The sequence below is a fragment of the Heterobasidion irregulare genome (genome assembly GCF_000320585.1).
Source record: "Heterobasidion irregulare TC 32-1 unplaced genomic scaffold scaffold_10, whole genome shotgun sequence".
NCBI classification, from domain to species: Eukaryota; Fungi; Basidiomycota; class Agaricomycetes; order Russulales; family Bondarzewiaceae; genus Heterobasidion; species Heterobasidion irregulare.
Window position 1 is genome coordinate 278,617 of NW_009258206.1, and position 18,997 is coordinate 297,613.

At 57.0% G+C, this 18,997-nt stretch overlaps 9 protein-coding genes across 9 annotated transcripts; 4 read left to right on the plus strand and 5 right to left on the minus strand.

The window, feature by feature from the left end:
* Positions 1-102: 102 nt before the first annotated feature.
* Positions 103-2,647, minus strand: cpm80 (cytochrome P450 monooxygenase 80). The gene is made up of 11 exons (XM_009552183.1): positions 2,426-2,647; positions 2,239-2,357; positions 2,102-2,162; positions 1,732-1,855; positions 1,536-1,681; positions 1,384-1,470; positions 1,206-1,338; positions 1,108-1,147; positions 778-1,041; positions 508-714; positions 103-426 (listed from the first exon to the last, which is right to left on the minus strand). The coding sequence occupies exons 1-11, from the start codon at positions 2,525-2,527 to the stop codon at positions 261-263; spliced, it is 1,449 nt and encodes a 482-aa protein (XP_009550478.1). The 5' UTR covers positions 2,528-2,647; the 3' UTR covers positions 103-260.
* Positions 2,648-3,552: 905 nt separating this feature from the next.
* On the minus strand, positions 3,553-3,913 carry HETIRDRAFT_454476 (uncharacterized protein; the record flags this gene model as incomplete). The annotated part of the gene is made up of 2 exons (XM_009552331.1): positions 3,553-3,611; positions 3,667-3,913. The coding sequence occupies 2 exons, from the start codon at positions 3,911-3,913 to the stop codon at positions 3,553-3,555; spliced, it is 306 nt and encodes a 101-aa protein (XP_009550626.1).
* Positions 3,914-5,781: 1,868 nt separating this feature from the next.
* HETIRDRAFT_327415 (uncharacterized protein) lies at positions 5,782-7,132 on the plus strand (the record flags this gene model as incomplete). The annotated part of the gene is made up of 3 exons (XM_009552332.1): positions 5,782-6,075; positions 6,140-6,655; positions 6,794-7,132. 3 exons carry the CDS (start codon positions 5,782-5,784, stop codon positions 7,130-7,132), a joined length of 1,149 nt encoding a protein of 382 aa, XP_009550627.1.
* A 723-nt stretch (positions 7,133-7,855) lies between these two features.
* HETIRDRAFT_327342 (uncharacterized protein) lies at positions 7,856-9,077 on the minus strand (the record flags this gene model as incomplete). Its single annotated transcript, XM_009552333.1, has 5 exons — positions 7,856-8,020; positions 8,107-8,190; positions 8,264-8,492; positions 8,542-8,665; positions 8,762-9,077. The coding sequence occupies 5 exons, from the start codon at positions 9,075-9,077 to the stop codon at positions 7,856-7,858; spliced, it is 918 nt and encodes a 305-aa protein (XP_009550628.1).
* Positions 9,078-9,584: 507 nt separating this feature from the next.
* Positions 9,585-10,468, plus strand: HETIRDRAFT_105713 (uncharacterized protein; the record flags this gene model as incomplete). The annotated part of the gene is made up of 2 exons (XM_009552334.1): positions 9,585-9,820; positions 10,288-10,468. The coding sequence occupies 2 exons, from the start codon at positions 9,585-9,587 to the stop codon at positions 10,466-10,468; spliced, it is 417 nt and encodes a 138-aa protein (XP_009550629.1).
* Positions 10,469-10,960: 492 nt separating this feature from the next.
* On the plus strand, positions 10,961-11,924 carry HETIRDRAFT_421266 (uncharacterized protein; the record flags this gene model as incomplete). The annotated part of the gene is made up of 3 exons (XM_009552335.1): positions 10,961-11,090; positions 11,242-11,314; positions 11,390-11,924. The coding sequence occupies 3 exons, from the start codon at positions 10,961-10,963 to the stop codon at positions 11,922-11,924; spliced, it is 738 nt and encodes a 245-aa protein (XP_009550630.1).
* A 415-nt stretch (positions 11,925-12,339) lies between these two features.
* On the plus strand, positions 12,340-12,798 carry HETIRDRAFT_327212 (uncharacterized protein; the record flags this gene model as incomplete). Its single annotated transcript, XM_009552336.1, has 2 exons — positions 12,340-12,411; positions 12,526-12,798. 2 exons carry the CDS (start codon positions 12,340-12,342, stop codon positions 12,796-12,798), a joined length of 345 nt encoding a protein of 114 aa, XP_009550631.1.
* A 4-nt stretch (positions 12,799-12,802) lies between these two features.
* On the minus strand, positions 12,803-13,307 carry HETIRDRAFT_446226 (uncharacterized protein). Its single transcript, XM_009552337.1, has 2 exons — positions 13,256-13,307; positions 12,803-13,190 (listed from the first exon to the last, which is right to left on the minus strand). Exon 2 carries the CDS (start codon positions 13,177-13,179, stop codon positions 12,895-12,897), a length of 285 nt encoding a protein of 94 aa, XP_009550632.1. The 5' UTR covers positions 13,180-13,190; positions 13,256-13,307; the 3' UTR covers positions 12,803-12,894.
* Positions 13,218-18,468, minus strand: HETIRDRAFT_174269 (uncharacterized protein; the record flags this gene model as incomplete). The annotated part of the gene is made up of 8 exons (XM_009552338.1): positions 13,218-15,338; positions 15,401-16,944; positions 16,999-17,130; positions 17,211-17,409; positions 17,583-17,851; positions 17,903-18,036; positions 18,104-18,248; positions 18,417-18,468. 8 exons carry the CDS (start codon positions 18,466-18,468, stop codon positions 13,218-13,220), a joined length of 4,596 nt encoding a protein of 1,531 aa, XP_009550633.1.
* Between the last annotated feature and the right edge of the window lie 529 nt (positions 18,469-18,997).

An 18,997-nucleotide genomic window follows, 5' to 3' on the forward strand; every position in this document is an offset into this window, starting at 1 on the left:
GACATGCTGCTAGATAAAGGAACAGATGGAATGGGCGTAATGCGTCCACCGGTCATCTCGGTCGCGCGTGCCGTCCGCCCGCGTCATCTGGACCCGGTTCGAGGTCACACATACTGTATGAGTACGATTCCTGCAACAAAAAGGGCCTATTGGCACCCTATATCTCCGAACAGTACAAACACCAAGCCAAGCGAAAAATAAATAAATTGGCGAGCAATGACTTGCAACCAGATTGGCACCGTACCCCGCATTCTCCGCATTCACTCTTTGATCGCCGAAATCCACAAAGGCAACTGGGACCCTTTTTCTCGCTCGCTTGCCAAGAACGGTCTACGTATAGCCGCGGCTTTGACTTTCACGTCCTCGACAGGCACCGCCATCTCGAACTGGAAAGCGCGAACGAGGACAAACACGAGGGCTTTCATTCTGCGCGAACGCGAAATGAAAAGGATCGCCCGGTTTCTGATTAGGTGTGTGCAAGATGATCATAATAAAACAGCTGCGCACTCGATGACAGAAAAGCGGTAGCCGATGCAAGCCCTGCTGCCTCCAGAGAACGCAAGGTTGCTTCCCCAGATACCAGGGATAGCGTTGGCGGCTTCTGGCGGACTATCCCAGCGCTCAGGCCTGAATTCATGCGCATCTTTGCCCCAGATCTCTTCTGAACGATTGATCGCGAGTATCGGCACGTCCACCATATCGCCTTTGCTCACCCTGACATACCGGGCGCACTGCATCAGAAGACCTCCTTCAAAGACATTGAACAGGCAGACTCACCGCATCTCACTTCTTTTTGCCCCTCGTCGATCTACCCATGTCCTATCCATCGGGATGACATCGTCCCGACTCGCTACCCGTATGACACTCGGCACCGGTGAATACACTCTGAGGGTTTCCCGAACCACTGCATCGAGATAGGGTAATACCTGGAGTTCGTCCATCCCAGGTAGTGCCGTCGACACCGAGACAAGTTCTCTACGTAGTTTGGCTTGTACGCCGGGGTTCGTGCTGAGAAAAAACAGGATCCATGTGACGGCCGTACTATAGAGGCGTCGTGAACGTATAAGGGACGGCTTCGAGCGCTCATAGATGTAAGGGCAAACAAACCTTGTGGTCTCATGTCCCGCGACGAGGAAAGTTGGAACCTCTACAAGGGATATATGGTCAGTCTACCTTTCATTGAATCCGTGCGCTCTAGAGCTTACGGGCCAAGACTTCCTCATCATCCATCCGATACCCCTCTGGTAGGTCTGTCGCCATATTAGCCTTAACGAGCAAACTCATCAAGTCCCTGCCCTGTATGTTCTTCTTCTCTACTGCTGCCGATGTCGCTCCTTTCTCCGCACCCGTGTCCACGCCAGCTTCTCGGAGCGGCGCAAGCACGGCCGCCTTTTTCTCTGCTAACAGCTGTTGTCCCACGCGCTCCATGGTCTGCCTCGCTGCTCTCACGGTGCGATCACGTTCGGAGGGCTGCAACGAGGTCTCATCATCATCAGGGCGAGGAGATCCGAAGACACCGCGAAGAGAATACCCACGATGAGGCGCAAAGGCGGGAATAGGGCCTTCAGAATCGGTAGCGGAGAGCGGAAACCCTGTGGGTTTTGCAGCATCTTCCGGATCGACGTGTGTAGTTCATTCGGCGTGTCTTCGGGGTTCAGGGCGTGGAATGCATAGTTGAATCCTATGTACATGTGTGAGTGGTTAAACCACGCCCACGAATGGCACACGCACCCGCAAGACCGATGATATCCAGCGTGACCTTGTTCAACCAGGCGTTCACATCGACTTTCGCCTTGCCCTCCTTACCGTCGTCGTCGTGTGCTTTCATAATCTCTGCGGTCCAGATATCCTGTAACTAATGGGAGATGGCCGTCGTCGCCAGTTGTCCACCGAAATCTAAGAGAAATGACTTGCCTGTGAAGATTTCTCGAGAAGTACCTCCGTCAGTTCGCGGAGGTGAGGGGGCCCGAACGCTGGACTCTGCTATGCATCAGATTGCAGCAGAATGAACGCGAAAAAGGTCGTCGCTTGCCATGATTCTCCGCTACATGTAGCCGTGAATGAGGAGCATTATTTGTGAGACGTACTAAGACAAACTGACCTGACGTTTATGAGTCTCGCCTGGGTGTGGGGTAGTATGAGATGGAGAGCGGGCGACAGCGCTAGGTCGTACCTTCCACGAACAATAGACCTAACCCAAAAATCAATGCTGATGAACAATTGGAATGTTAATACAACTCACCCGGGCCCAATACCTGACCCAGAGAATACCGAATTTGCTCGGGCTTCTCATATATTTGAGAATGCGACAGGATATGTCCCGCAGCCTTGCAATCGATCATCACAAGCCTATCGACCTGTATGCCCCAGTGACCCATGCATATTTCAGTCTGCACGCGAGATGAATCAAAGGCATCCTCCGCACGTTGAATATTCCCTTGTACTTGAACACGTCGCCGTACTCCTTTCTCCACTGCTCATGCACATGGCCATCCTCTGCGTCAAATATATCCTTTATATTCCCCATGAAGAAGCTCTTTGCCTTTGGACCTCGGACGTCCCGGAGAGGGGAGAAATACGGATGCACCACACCGCGAACGAGCTTGAGGCCATAGTGCACGACGACGGCAACACAAAGCGTGAGGACGGCAACCAATATCGAGCTGATACTGAGATCCATCGTGAAGGTAAGTCGAGGGAGAAGATGGCATGTGCGGCGTTCACGATTGCTACTTATGTCGGAAAGTGGTCCTGCTTGTGGGAAGCATCAATGATCTGCGCCGAGAGTGAAAGCGGGGTATCTCCGAGACAGATGGGCTCGACAATGGACTCATCGTCCGCGCTTGTACCATGCCAATGCCTTTTGACGGTCTTGAGTCGATCTGTAGGAACACGGAATCCGTGGATTTCATGATAATTATTAGGCTCAAGGACTGCTCGAGGCCGTTGTGCCGCGGCTTGAACAGGGCCAGTCTCCAATTTGAAAATATCTTTTTCCCAGCCTCTCTCAGTCCTCTCTCTCGCTATCTTCCTTCACATCGTGTTCTACCGTCTTGCTCTCTTTCCTTCCTAAAGCCCTTGGGATGTATCGTCGAGGCATGGCTCAGCCCTTCGCACCTAGACCTCACCTTACAAAAGATCCGCGAATCCCTCGAACCTATACGTCCTCCAATCTGTCGCAGCAGATCAAGACACCTCATGCTCGGAATCCTACACAGGATGCTCAAGAGTAAGAATCCACATCCTACTAATGTTCATTCCATTTCTGCTCCTCAAGCCGTTTATGCCCTCGCAAAAGAAAGACAAAGCGGCACGTAGCGTCTGTGGTTCAAGCATACGGATGAGCTGGAAGGTTGAAACGTGTACGACGATTTGCTCCAAGCAGGTGCATCTGTGATCGATAACTAATGCGTGCAATACGATGAGAGGATTGCACGGGAACAGGGATTGAATGAAGGAATCAGCTCACCTACCTTGTCCGTCAATTCTGTGTCGCCTCGATCTCGCCCTCCCCTCTCGATGCCCATCTTCACAAGCTGATCTTATGTGAACTTAACGCTGAACTCTGTCCCGCACGGTTCGCCTTTTTATCTCCTCGACGTGGGCAATGCCTGGTCAGCACGGCGATTCATGCCAAGTATCCTCGTCTCAAACAGCTTGCTTGACGATTCCACTTGGTGGTGACATACGGTGTCTGGTCGTGGCACAGGATCGGCGGCAGAACGTACGAGGACTGCGGCGGAAACAGCTCTTGACCCACCAGCCGTACATCGACAGGCAGGCCGGCAACGCGGAATGTTTCCTCGTAGTCGGCAGCTCCTGTCGTGAGGTTGTCTGGGTTTATGGCTGCGCCCTCGTCAGTTGTGTGCGCTCCGTTGAGTAGAGCCGGACCTGGGTCATGCACATTGTGCATGACAATATCCTTCGTAGATGTAAGGCAGTGATTTTCTTAGAATGATGGTGTTTGGAGGTTGTTCAAAGAGTCGACAGGAATTGGGAAGGCAGTGGATTTGTGAATTCGCCGCCTCCTCCTGCCGAGCTCATGAAACCCTTCAAACCTCCAGCCATGACAGAGAGAATCATTTCTTTTTCTTGTGTTACTAAGTCATGCAATCCACGGCGGTGCGATTGGACAAGTAAACTCAATGTCCTTTGGTGTCGTAGGCCTGAGCCTCTGTCTGCTCATTATCCTGTAGCTTGGACCAGACGCGACTGTTCGAACATAAATGCTTCACCGACCTAATCTCTACTGTTTCCGGTACACCGATCGCTCCTCTGCCTCATTCTGATATCCGGTGGCGATCAAGCGTTCATTTTCCTAGATTTGCGACTGCCACTGGGGATACGGCATCTTACATCTGCTTTGCCCTAAGATGGAATCATGTGTTATCACGACGACACACGGAGCTTTCAAGATCCATAGCTCCGTGCTTGCGGCGGGCAGCCCTGATAGGGCTAGGGTTTCCTTCGAAATCGTACGGCGATCCTCTTTCAAAAAATGGTGATGGCGAATCTTATTGCGCAAGCTGCCGTGGATTGGTGAAACCTGGTGTGCTTATAGATTGCCCAGGACACTGCACGCGCTCGATTATTAGTATGTGCTAATCAAGCAGCTCTCCCTATACATGCGTCACTCTCAGCCTGTTGTTGTGGCTGGCCATAAAACTCAAGTGTTCATGATTGACGTTCACCTAAACTTATTGTCATCCACCACCTCACTCCTCAAGTGGAACGGGTTCGTTCACATTGTCAGATGGATCAAGTGGTTAAACCAGGTGCGTTGATCTGTTTCTTCGGTCGTTCGTCCTACAACATACAATGACGCGCTCCGTTTGAAGCTGCTGACAGTACTTTGCAAGGGCTGCAGCGGGCGGTGGCGGCGCAGGATATATTTTGGACAGACAATACAATATAAGATGCCTGTTGATTATGCCACGACGAGATGTTTCCGGATGTGTACACCGAAACGGTGAATGTCTGACGTAGCTACTTGCAGGTCATCCAAGTTCAGCGTACAACCTTGCAAGATTGCAAGCCGGCTCTGGATCTACTGGTGAGCACCTCTAGACTTACCGTGTGCTGTCTGCAGTATGTCTCACACAGCGATACAAGAGAGTGCACAGCTTTTTCAATGGTCGGCTTCAAAATGAGGAATGGACTCGAGGCTCGCTGTATGTACTATACTCTATTCCTTCCTAGTACTCTCGGCTTCGAACGTGCAGACTTCCTGTCACTACTTGGTGGATGGCACTGACGCCCGGCTTTCAAACCACTCCATGATTGGCTTTGCGGACACTGTTGGCAAACATATTGAAAAGCGTTTCAATTTTACTCTTCAATATATGGCAGAAATGTCGAGAAGAGTTTGTCAAGGATGTTGCAAGGGTTGACCGAAAGCGACGCAGCCGACCTTCAGATTGACCAAGTCAGCATGCCCCTGCGCAGTGGAAGAGAGGTTGCAGCGGTCTGCAGCAGAAAATGTCTTCTCACTTGGATCTCTAATGATTAATCACAAAATCTGTCGCGCTCTATGAGCGGTATCGCTGCGCAAGTTCTGTTTTGGGCGTATGCAGACTTGGTACATACAGTACGAGTAGTCTGACTTGCGAGGCTGAGCGCCGAGAGGGAGAAAAGTCACGCGCGGCCGACGAAAGCCGAGGCCCGTCAGCACATGACCGTGACGCGCTGTGGGCACCGCGCCGACCTTGGCAGCTCGTCCAGCACCTCCAACGACCCATCCAAACATCCCTCAAGCGTCGCATCATCGCAACCGCATTCACGATGATACCACTCCGGCCTAGCACCGCACGCCCCATCCAACTCGTCGCGCACCACCGCGGCCCACTGCGCCGGCACGGATCTCGCCTCGCCTCGTACGCAGCGGACAACACCCCCGCCAACCCCAGAAGCAGCGACTTCGTCAAGATCGTAGAGGTCGGCCCGCGCGATGGGCTGCAGAACGAAAAGGCGGTCATCCCGCCCGCGACAAAGGTCGAGCTGATCAACAGGCTCGCGCGCGCCGGCATGCGCACCATCGAGGTCGGCAGCTTCGTCAGCCCCAAGTGGGTCCCGCAGGTGCGTGAATGTACGGCACACCACCCCCACTCAACCGTGCACCACTCTGCTCGTGCTGCACCAGATCGCCGCTGACGCTCGCGCCCGCGTCCCCTCCGCGCGGCAGATGGCAGGCACGGCGGACGTCGTGCGCCAGATGGACCTCCACCCGGGCGTCACCTACCAAGCCCTCGTACCCAACGCCCACGGGCTCGCCGCCGCCCTCCCCTTCCTCCCCTCCAGCTCCGGATCCAGCACCCCCGCGCGCCTGACCGAGGTCTCCATCTTCACCGCCGCGACGGACGCCTTCTCGCTCGCGAACACAAACGCGACCGTCGCCGCGTCCCTCGCACGCCTCGCGCCCGTCGCGCGCGCCGCGCTCGATGCGGGCGCGCGTGTGCGCGGGTATGTGAGCGTCGCGGTCGCGTGCCCGTACAGCGGTGCGGTCGACGCGGAGCGGGTGCGCGATGTTGCGCGGGAGCTGCTTGAGATGGGGTGCTACGAGGTCAGTCTCGGGGACACGACGGGGGAGGGCACGCCCGCGACCGTCTCGCACATGCTCGAGACGGTCCTCGCCCGGTGTCCGGTGTCCAAGCTTGCCGTGAGCGCGCGCGCCGTTTCCTCGCTCTTCCCGCGTTGACCGTTGACGCGACCGACTCGCGCGTTCTTCCGCAGGGCCACGTGAGTCTGTCTCCCTCCTGCGTGTCGTCCTCTCACCTCGCCGCCACCGGCGCCCTAGTTCCACGACACCTTCGGCATGGGCGTCGCCAACGCGCTCGCGGCGCTCTCCCTCGGCCTGCGCACGCTCGACGCCTCCGTCGGCGGGCTCGGCGGGTGCCCGTACTCCCCTGGCGCGACGGGCAACGTCGCGACCGAGGACGTGCTCTATGCGCTGCGCGGCTCGCGGTACACCGCCGCGGGCGACCTCGCGCGGCTCGTCGAGACCGGGTGCTGGATCTCGGAGGTGCTCGGGCGGGAGAACGCGAGCCTCGTCGGGCGAGCGCTGACCGCGCGGAAGCGGCGCGAGGAGGAGAAGGAGAAGGAGGGCGGGAGGGCGGGGGGCGAGGCGAGGTTGTGAGCGGGGAGGACGGTGCGTGGTGTACGATCGATATATATATATATACACAACACATGTAGGATACGATGCTGCTCTCGCTCTGTCGCAATGACTCTAATGCGCATGCCTCGCATCGCGCGCAGTGCCTTCAACGTACATACATACATTACACATATATACACATACACACTCTGAAAACAAACAGGTCGATCCAAGCTCGCTCCTCGCTTCTCGCACCCGGACCCGCAGTCGCGCCCGCGCGCGCAACCTACAGCTTGCTCTTCGCGCCCTCGCCGGCGTCCCCGGGCGGTTGCGACGCGGGGTGGACGAGCGCGGCCCATACGTGCTCCGCGACGCCTGCGGGGTTCACCTGCGGCACCTGCGGACGGCGCACAGCGGAGGATGGGGCGAGGGAACGGAGAACGGGGGCGTGGCGGAAGGCGCGGATCAGCAACAGAAGAGCGAGGCACGAAGATCGACGGCCGAGGGCGCTCGCCCTGCCCCCACGGGCCCGAACCGAACCCGGCGCGGTGCCGCACGACAGGCGCGACACGCGAGAGCACGGAAGGGGGGAGAGCAAGGACAAAAAGGAGTGAGGGGAGGGGGAGGACACTCACGAGGTGGCCGCCGCCCTCGATGGCGGTGACGGACTTGAAGCGGCCCTGCGCGGCGTCGGCGATGAGCGCCGTGCGGTTCGACATGGGCCTGTCGAGGAAACGATCATGGAGTGAGTCTGCGTCGACGCTACACGGCGCGGATGGCGCGCGCGCGAGAGAAAAGAGGAGATGAAGGTGAGACGCACACGTAGTCTGCGATGGCGCCAAAGACGGCGTGCGTGGGCACGTCAGCGCAGAATGTGGCGAGGTAGCGCAGGGCGGCGAAGCGCCCGTGGCTGTCGCGGTAGGTAGCCTGCGGTGCGGACGGCGCGCAGGATGTCAGCACGTCGGGGGCGGAAGGTCAGCGTGAGGGTGTTCAGAGGGGCGGGGGGCACGCACAGCTTCCTGTATTTTTGTGCACGTGAGGGTGACACCCTGCTTGTCTGGGTAGGTCAGCGTTGGGAGGTCGCGCAGGCCGTGTTTCTACACCCGCCACGCATATCCATGAGCACTCTCGCGCGCGCATTCACGTTCTCGCACGAACGGGGGAACTCACCACGTGCAGATCCAGCACGCGCGGATCCCAGTCCTTGAACGAGCGCGCGGCGAAGAGCTCGCGCGCGGCCTCGCGGCTGGGCCAGACGTCCCTCCGCTTGGCTGCGTTCTGCTCGAGGAAGTTGCCCGCAAAGGTGGCGTCGGCGGCGGTGGCCTCCGTGATGAGCATGGGCTCGACGAGGACGGCGGCCTCAAAACGCGGGGCGGGGGTGTACGTGCGGGTGAGGACGCTGGGCGAGGTCAGCCGGGGTCAGCCGGGGCAGCGGGAGAGGGACAGACAGGGCGATGGCGCCGAAGGAGTGACCGACGGCGACGAGGCGGCGGCGCGCAAAGTCGACGGGGATGCCGGAGCCGTGGCCGGCGAGGAAGCGGTGGATCGCGAGCGCGTACTCGTCCCACGCGACTGTGAAGCGGACGCGGGCTGTCAGCCCACCGCCGCACATCATTGGTCCGCGGACCGCGCGTGAGGGACGGAGAGACGGCGGGGGGCGGGACTCACAGACGGGCTCGTAGCCGAAGCGCAGCACCGCCTCGTTGAGCAGCGCGCCCGCGCCGTGGTTCGGCGCGTCGATCGCCCACGCCTCGCGCACGCGCAGCCGCGGGCCGCCGATGCTCGCGGCGGTGCCGAGCAGCCCGAAGAGGTCGTCGAGGAAGGGCTCCCAGTGCTCCTTGTGGAAGCCCGTCCCGTGCGCGAGGATCAGCGTCAGCCCGTCCTCCTGCGACAGCGACGGGTGCCAGTATCGCTTCGCGGGCACCAGCAGCGGGTAGGCGGGGCGCCCGTCGAACACGTACGATTCGGAGCACAGGGTGGTCATCGCCAGGGATGTGTGCGGTGGAGGGACGGACGGACGGGCAAGTGTGGGGAGATGTGTGGGGAGATGTGTGGGGAGAGGCTGAGAGACCGGAAGAGGAGGGAACGACGTCGGACTTATCACATGCCCATATCGCGCTAGCAGCGTCGAATCACGATGGCCTCGGAGCGGCCGAGCTCGTCCCCGACCTACAGACGCGTCGCCTGACCCTGCTTCGCAAAGCATCCTGAGCGACGACGACGGCGACGACGGCGGGCCATGGCGTTGAGAAGAAAGAGAGCAACGCGAGTGCGTCCGATTCAGCCACCGACCACGTTCCAAGCAGAGCAGTCCAACACTAGTCCGACACATCACTGACTCCCAATCCCCAAGACGAGATCGCTATGTAGCGTCCTCGCTCGTGCTTCCCGTTCCTCAACTTCAGCCATCGAATCCGGTCTCGTCCCAATCGAAGCCTTGTAGATTTGCGACGAACGCTCACGCAGCCGCCGTCACCCGCGTTTTGACTACATGCCCGAGCCCACCACGGGCTCTGTGTCCTCCCGCAGGGCTCCCAGCCCCTCATTCGTCCTCAAAATACGCAACGAGCCAAAGTCCAAAGTGCCCCCTAGGAACAAGCGCCCCCGACTCGTGCGCGCCGCCGATATACCCGCCTCGCGCGTCGACCGCCCGCCGCACGTCCGCAATCCACGAGCCCTCCCAGCAGCAGTCTGCAAAGACGAACGACTGATGGGCCGCTCCTTTGCGTGAGTCTTCCGGCTGCTGCGAGTTTTTGCGTCGCTGGTGGGACCCGCACTGTCTGCGTCTGACTGGGTGCGTCGCTCGTGCACCTTGATTATGCCTGTCTGTTTGTCTGCCTGCCGACGACGGCGTACGCGCGCGCGATAAAATATTGCGCAGAGACATCGTCGGACGTGCTGTGGCCGTTTTCGAAGTCTTTCGGTTGGTTTTGGTCTTACAATGTCGATGGGGGTGCGAGATGGCTGGCGCAGCTTCGTGACCGGCCTCCTCCTTCTCGCGAGTAAGTAGCTGCATTCGACCAGTTTGGAGCACGAGCACAGGGGACCTCGGCGATCGCGGTCCTGGCGGTAAGCGCCATCCCTGGATCAGAGCACGTCGTCCCCTGGTCAAGAGCGAGCATACAGGCTGGTGAGCGGGGCGAGCAGGTCCTCTGCGCCGCGTCGTGAGTGCACGCATCGTCTTTTGCGGGCAGGGAGCTCTGCTGGCCTGGGCTCGGAGAAAAGATCAGCGCGTCTGGCCATATGTACGCAAGGACATTGATTCTGATGCACGGCGAGGGCGAGATCCTGCAGCTGGGCCGCGTCCGCGGGCTCGACCTGGTGCACAGGTGCTCGTTGGCCTGCTTCCCCTACATGCGTGATGGAAAGCCTTGAGAGCACGCCGGACTGCAGAATCTTGGACACGCTCGCCAGGGAATAGGAGACTCAGGTAGATATCTTGTATTTTTCCGACGCTTGTTGGCAGGTGACGCGCCAAAGGCGAGGAAAGCAGCCTGTGCGCCCGGACGGGTAACAACGTCTTGTTCCGCAGTATCCTGTATATTTGGAGGGCTGCACATATGTACTACACGGCAACGTAGTCGTGAATGCAAATGCGGTAGCATACAGGATTTCACTCGGAGCGTGGGTGAGGAATGTTCTAGCGAGTTCAGCGCCAGCCGAGAACGTGCGCGCCAGCAAAATTGCCTCCGCCCGTCATGTCCTCCGTCCTCCACTCCTTCCACTCACCTCCTCACAGCTCCTCACCCATCCACAACCTACTACTCTATCGCGACTTTACCCGAACTTAATCACTTGCGACGCCGTCGCCAACCACATCCAAACCAAGTACATACATACTAAGTAGCCGTCGAGGCCCCTAGCACGATGTTCGGCTGCTGCGTCGCCGGCCGCCTCCTTCAGACCAACCTCCAGCAGATCGACGACACCAACGCTGCGTTCGAGCTCCCCGCCGCGGGCTCCATCAACCACATCTGCGTTTTTCTCCTCGGGACAGGTGCGTCGCCCTCGTCCATACCACTCTCTCTCCGCGCCCGTTCTACTTTCTTCGCCCTCTTTTCTTCTCTCCTCTTGACGAATCCAGGGCCGTGGACCGGATGCTGACCCGCTTCTTTTTCTTTTCATCGTTGACAACGATGGCATCGCAGTGCCGTTCCCAGAAGGCTACGGTGCGACCGTGCATTTCTTCTGGCCCGGGCGCGGCTTCCAGCTGCTCGGAATGTACGTGCTCTCTCCAACATACACCCACCCACCCCCACCCGCCTCGCGTTCGCTTACACGTTTCATCTCCCACAGGCTCTCCAACGACAAGCCCTCCGCCATCTTCCGCCTCCGTGGCACCTTCACCTCCCCCACCTCGTCCACCCAGCCCGCCCACCCACACGCCTTCCTCTCCTCCACCCCGCCCGCCGGCGCGTCCGACGACGTGACCGCCATCCTCGGCCTCTCCATCGAGCCCCTTGACCAGATCTACGCGCGAACCGGCGCGCTCGCCAAAACGGGCGCGGCCCCGTCGTCGTCGACGACCTCGACGCTAGTGCCCGCAGGCGCAGCGGTGCCCCCCGACGCGTCGCTCCTCGCGGAGCGCGTCGCGCGGCACCTCGTGAACTACGTCTCGGGCTTCGTGTCTAGCTCGGGGTCCCCCGCCTCGGGGATGGACATGGACACGAGCGCTGGTGCCGGAGCCGGAACTAGAGGTGGGGCGGGGGGCGCGGGGGGTCCGGTGCGCCCCGAGAGCGCGGTGCCGCTGGGCTTGATCGCGCGCTGGTACGAGGGCTTCGTGGTGAAGGTGCGCGCGGGCGGGGTCGGGTTTCTGGAGCGGGTCGAGTGAGCGCGGACGGCGCGAGGGGAGGGGACTCTGGTGGTGTCGAGATGCGCATATATGACATGAGATGACTGTTGTAAGAGAGAGGGACATGCTGATGCGCTTATGATAGGATTGGAGGAGAACTCGGTTGGTTTTCTCGGGCTTGCAGTGCCGCGGCACGATGAGGTGCGCTTTCTCGTCTGTGCGAAATGACGATCCGGCTGGTCTGATGCTTTTGCTTGTGGACGGGAACAGAGTACGACGTGTCGGATCTATAAGTCACAAATGTACAAACCGGGACTGTGGTGGATCTCTGTCTTTTTTGTCCTTATTCTCAAAAGTCTTGTAATAGACCGCCTACGCGCATGACGATGCACACGCGTATACAGGTATGGGACACAGCACGCGCGCGCTTGAGCGAGATTACTATGCAGGTTTCATGCAAACCTCATCAACGCCCACGACGCATGTCGAACGACGCGCAGCACGACGACACTGTCTTCTGCGTCGTGTATGCGAACAGCGCGGAGTGGATGGGACCAGACAACCCATCCGGGCTAACGCGATATTGCCAGGGCGCGTGCAGCATTGCTCGGCGATCCGACGACGCTCATCCTGCGCCGAGCGTTGTCGCTCGCGGTTCCGACAGCGTCGAGCTCCTCACGTGAGCGCGTACATGCCGCGACTCGCTCATCCCAAGGCACGTATGTGCACCCGGCCATGTCCATCCTGCAGACGCTCGCCCAACAGAACCGGCAGGTGCGTGAGCATACCACACATTCGATGCATATCCCTCTCTTTCAACCGCACGCGCTCTGTACTATGGCGCACACGTGAGGGTCGTACAGAACGAGTGCACCCCGGTGTTCGCAAATGGGCCATCGTTCGTGTCGGATGAATATGCGCAGGAATATCTAGTGGAGGTATACGCTATGTACGGCTGCCTCGTGACTACAAAGTACATATCAAACATAGAAGAAAGTACTGGTCCGAATCACTGCGGCTGCGAGGGGCGATAGCACTCGTGCCAAGACGTGCCATGGACAAATTGACTGAGATCGAGCTGTACAACTTTCCTTCCTATGACCATCTTGAGCCTTGCGCCGGTCCACAGCCTGTCACGGTATGCAGGTGGCACCCAGAATAATAATTCTGATGCCGGACCCACTATCCAACCGTCATCGTTCATATCTTCAGATTGACGATAGTCGCGTGGAGCCGGTGTCGCAGACCTAGCGAGACCATCTACACGCATTGCATGTTCCAAACAAGGTGACATGAGAAGAGAAACTGTGAAATGTTCCAGTCAGACATAGTTCAATGCTCAGACAATGCCAAGTCTACTGGGTCCATACCGAAAAGCCTTGTGGGGGTATTATGACTATTGGTGTCTGAGCGCAGCGTAACCTGTGAGCCGCCGATCTCACCGATCATACTAGTCACATCCCACACTCGAATTATCTTGTCGAACGAGCCTGACACGATCCGCAACCCATCTGGCGAGAAAGCGATGGAATCGACCCAGCCTGTGTGTCCATCGAGAGGATCGTCCATGGCAGTACCCGTTGCCACATCCCACAACCGGATTGTCTTGTCGAACGAGCCTGACGCGATCCGCAACCCGTCTGGTGAGAATGCGACAGATGTGATCCAGCTTGTGTGTCCCTCGAGAGGATCGCCCATGGCAGCACCCGTTACCACATCCCACAACCAGATTGTCCTGTCGAGCGAGCCTGACGCAATCCGCAACCCGTCTGGTGAGAATGCGACAGATGTGACCCAGCTTGTGTGTCCCTCGAGAGGATCGCCCATGGCAGCACCCGTTACCACATCCCACAACCGGATTGTCAAGTCGTCCGAGCCTGACACGATCCGCAACCCGTCTGGTGAGAATGCGACAGAATTGACCCGGTCTGTGTGTCCCTCGAGAGGATCGCCCATGGCAGCACCCGTTGCCGCATCCCACAACCGGATTGTCAAGTCGGACGAGCCTGACACGATCCGCAACCCGTCTGGTGAGAATGCGACAGATGTGACCAAGCTTGTGTGTCCCTTGAGAGGATCGCCCATGGCAGCACCCGTTGCCGCATCCCACAACCGGATTGTCGAGTCGTCCGAGCCTGACACGATCCGCAACCCGTCTGGTGAGAATGCGACGGAATTGACCCAGCCTGTGTGTCCCTCGAGAGGATCGCCCATGGCAGCACCCGTTGCCGCATCCCACAACCGGATTGTCAAGTCGGACGAGCCTGACACGATCCGCAACCCGTCTGGTGAGAATGCGACAGAATTGACCCGGTCTGTGTGTCCCTCGAGAGGATCGCCCATGGCAGCACCCGTTACCACATCCCACAACCGGATTGTCGAGTCGTCCGAGCCTGACACGATCCGCAACCCGTCTGGTGAGAATGCGACGGAATTGACCCAGCCTATGTGTCCCTCGAGAGGATCGCCCATGGCAGCACCCGTTGCCGCATCCCACAACCGGATTGTCGAGTCGGACGAGCCTGACACGATCCGCAACCCGTCTGGTGAGAATGCGACGGAATTGACCCAGTCTGTGTGTCCCTCGAGAGGATCGCCCATGGCAGCACCCGTTGCCGCATCCCACAACCGGATTGTCCAGTCGTCCGAGCCTGACGCGATCCGCAACCCGTCTGGTGAGAATGCGACAGATTTGACCCGGTCTGTGTGTCCCTCGAGAGGATCGCCCATGGCAGCACCCGTTGCCGCATCCCACAACCGGATTGTCCTGTCGGACGAGCCTGACACGATCCGCAACCCGTCTGGTGAGAATGCGACAGAATTGACCCAGCCTGTGTGTCCCTCGAGAGGATCGCCCATGGCAGCACCCGTTACCACATCCCACAACCGGATTGTCGAGTCTTCCGAGCCTGACGCGATCCGCAACCCGTCTGGTGAGAATGCGACAGAATTGACCGTTTCGGTGTGTCCCTTGAGAGGATCACCCATGGCAGCACCCGTTACCACATCCCACAACCGGATTGTCGAGTCGTCCGAGCCTGACACGATCCGCAACCCGTCTGGTGAGAATGCGACAGATTTGACCCGTTCTGTGTGTCCCTCGAGAGGATCGCCCATGGCAGCACCCGTTGCCGCATCCCACAACCGGATTGTCGAGTCTTCCGAGCCTGACACGACTCGTAGCCCGTCTGGCGAGAATGTTATACATGAAACTGAAGAGCGTGCGTGTATGATGTCTTGGATGATTGACCAATGCTTGTCGGCCCCCGCCGAGACCCTGAGCACCTGAGGAAAGTCCTTCGCATACATTTTGAATACAGTGGAACTTTGTGGGGCGAATGGTAGGGCAGATAAATAGACGTGTGGAGTAGACTGCAACATGGGTGACCCGAATGCAATCAAAAATGCACGTGCACCGCTCGTTAATTCGGATAGTCGTCCATGAGATAGGCTCTGGGCAATCACAGAATATAATCAAACTTCGCATGGTGCTTCCATGCTAAGAAATCACGTACCAAACTCCACTTTGTCAGCAAGGACATTGCTTGCAAGGCCCCAGGTATAGCACGGAGCAAACTCATCACCTCCAACCAGAACAGGAGCTTGTCGGTGAGCACCACTTCGACGTCTTTCAATATCGTAGGTTCAGAGGCTACGTTTGCCGCTGTGCAGTCCAAGTGATTTACCCAGGAGCGACAACAGTACGACAGATGAGCTGGTATATAGCGATCAATACGATCGGCAAGATCAGGGATGTCCTTGTTCGCCACATGCGAAGATTTGAGGTGGCATACATTGAATGACAGCTGCGTCTTCATGATGGACAATGAAGCGACAGTGAATTCTGCGTGAGTGTTCGATGTGTCTATGTAGAAGTCGGCGCTGCGAGAAGGATCCAGCAGAAAGTCGCGGAATGAAGTGTGCAGAGGACGGACGCCGTCCTTCCCAGCCACTCCACTTAGCAGAGAGCCCATATATCTTAAGATGATGCTCGCCTTGAAGCCTGGGATGCCGTCCTTGAAGCCTGGGATGCCGTCCTTGGCGGCCCGGAGGATCTCTTCCAATGACTGGACAGACAGAGGCTCGAAGGCAGTCAATACTAGTGACATGACGAGCTTGAACCGATTCATGACCGTAGTATTCGCGGTTCGGAAAAGATGGTCTAAGACAGTTCGATATAAAGAATCTAGTGGCCAAGCTTCATCGGTCTTGCCTTGGACGATGAGATCGAACCGTTCCCTATGAGTCGATCCTGGCTCTCCTAAACCCTTGATGAATTCGCATGCAACGGACGCCCACTGGAATAATCCCTCGCATTTCGCAACAAGTACTCGCTTGCATTCGTTGTCGATGTCAGAGATATCGGGATCGCCCAGATGAGCATTGATGTATAAATTGATGTCGGCCTCGGTCGAGGACGAAAGGTCCTCCATGCTCTTGACAAGGACATGATCACTCGCATGGAAAACATCTTCAATATCTGCCTCGGGACGAGATGTGAGGAGGATGCGGAAATTGGTGGGAAGAGCTTTAGTTTTGTGGGCCAGGTCGCGGAGCAGGTCTTTGCGGGTCTTGGCATCCCCGCATTCATCCAGAGCATCGATGACTATGACGAGGGGACCAGCAATGGTGAGTTTCTCGAGCGGTTTTAGAAGAAGATTATCGAACTGCTGGGAAACCTTCGACGTAACTCGCAATGCTTTATTGTCTTTAACAACTTCGTGTAGGGCGCATCGTATGCCCTGGTCAAAGTCGGCCAGATCACGAGCCACGGTTGAAAACAGTTTGTCTGGGCCGCGGTCCGTCCGGCCTCGGACGAAACAAAAAGAAGATCCTAGCCGGTTCATTTTCTTGAAGCGGTGAGCGATTGTATGCGCAATAGCTGATTTACCAGTCCCCGCGGCACCAGAGAGGAAGAGAATGCGGGGAGCGTCGTCCTCGTTGACCCACTTTGCGATGTCGTCCAGTATTTGCACGCGAGTTCCCACTTGGCACGCTTTTGTCTCGTCGAAACTGGCGTCATTTGCGTACGGTATATCGTCCAAGTTGATATCAGCGGCTGACGAGAGATGTCAGCTTTATGACATATGGCCGGTGGATGTATTTTGCACACCTAGACCTTGCACTTCGTTAAGGATACGCGTCACAACAACCTGGGTCTTGACGGTTGCTCGTCCGTAGAATTCACTTTTGAAATCGTCAAACACGGCACAGAATCCATTGATCTTGTCGTCTGCATCGGAGACTAGATGCCGTCCTAATCTGCTCACTGCTCAGGACAGGAAATCATTATACGAATACCGTATGATACTGGACAGGGCATACCGAAACCCTTGGTCTTTGCATAGTCACGGATGAAGTAACAGCATTCTGTAGTCTGTTGTGCTATTCGTTGCAACAGGTCGTGCAAAGAGTCGATCTTCTCGGATTCTTTTTGCAAGTCGCTGACGATGTCGTAAAAGGAGTTCATGGTTGCGAATAGCTTATGTATCTTGTCGTCACGATCTATCTGTGTTTTCAAGATCTTCATCGTGATCATGAGCACGAAATTTGGTCAGCATCGCGAGACACGCCATCGAGGTCGAGATGAAAAACCTTCTGTGGTATAGATATAACGCTCCAGGCCATTTTTGCGTACGGATGCACCTGGCAGAGTATGAGGTTTCCGTCACCTGAATGGACATGGCAACGACGTACTTCAGCGATGCCATCCATCAATTGACAAAATATTTGGACTTTGCTCAAGAGGGGCGTCCAAATCTCGACCAAGTCCGTCACAGGTTCAAAAGCGGATGTTGATGTTCCAATTGCCAAGTCGGCGGGTTTTGCGAGCACATGCATGTCGGATAAGGCTGCCTCAGTAATTTTCAGGAGATTGGCTGGTACGGTTTGTAGGTGGTCAACTTCGACCGCAAGACGTAGTTCGACTCGGGCATTTCTTTGCCCCGAAACCGTCTTGGTGACATCTAGTGAATGCCGGTAAAAATGATCGCACGATGAACGAAGGATCGACTAACCGCAGTTCCCGCCGTCGAGTATCGATGGACATAAGTTATCAATTGGTTCAGAGATGCCGCCGATGTGCTGATTCTTGCGCACTCTGTGATAGGCAAATATGTCGAGCTTCAGAATGGAAGATGGATGCGCATCGCTGCATCGAGATCATATCAAGTCCACGTCAGCAAAGAACCTAAGAGGTAGCAGAGCAAGATACTCACAAGGAGAACGATTCATTCCACTCCGGTGAGAGACCTTTGACAACTTCGGTTTTCTTCTGTTTCTCATCAACGGTCACGACGCAACAGAATTTGCTGTGTTTGCTCGTAGAGTTTGAGCCCTTGGGGAGATCGAAGGCGCGCAAAACTGAGTGGATGGTGTCCGTGAGGAGATCAAGATCAAGCGCCGATCAAGCAAAGCACACCTGTGACTGTCAACCGAAAGCTCGAACTTGATCTAGGAGGGTTACTGATAGTTCAGATACGCAGAATCAGGAGCCTGAAGGGCGATCAGAAACACTGGAATGAAACGCACGGTGCGGTCGTCGAGGACATAGTTTGAGGTAGATCTGTAGGGCAATATGCATGCAGGTGAGTGGGTTAGAGAACGGTCATCTTCATATAGTCACAATGCGGAGAAAGAGTGTCACAACCAACATGAGGCATTCTAATTACAGAAGTGGGCGTCAGGTTAGGCGCTGTACAGAGAAAAATTTGACCTTGTTTTTTGCATCCGTCTCAACCTCCAAGGCAAAGGATTGGCAAATTCATGCTTGGATGTGTTGACCAAGACAGCATACCTCGGTTCATGCCCACACTGGTCTATTCACCCCATCTTGGTAGGCGGTGGTGTCACGCAAAAGCATCATGATCTAGGAGCGATGTGGATGGTGAACCGGTGAACGTTGGCGGCAGCTGCACGGCCCACGGGCCATCGTGACTATTAGTCTCCCAAAGGCAGCAACGTATGTGATCCTCCTCCAGCGGATCGACGACACCTACAGCGCACATTCGAGCTTCCTGTCGCGGGTTCCGTCAACCACATCTCCATCTTTGTTCTCAGGACAGGTGCGTCGCCCTCACCCGGACCCCTCTCCCTGCGTTTCACCGTTCGAC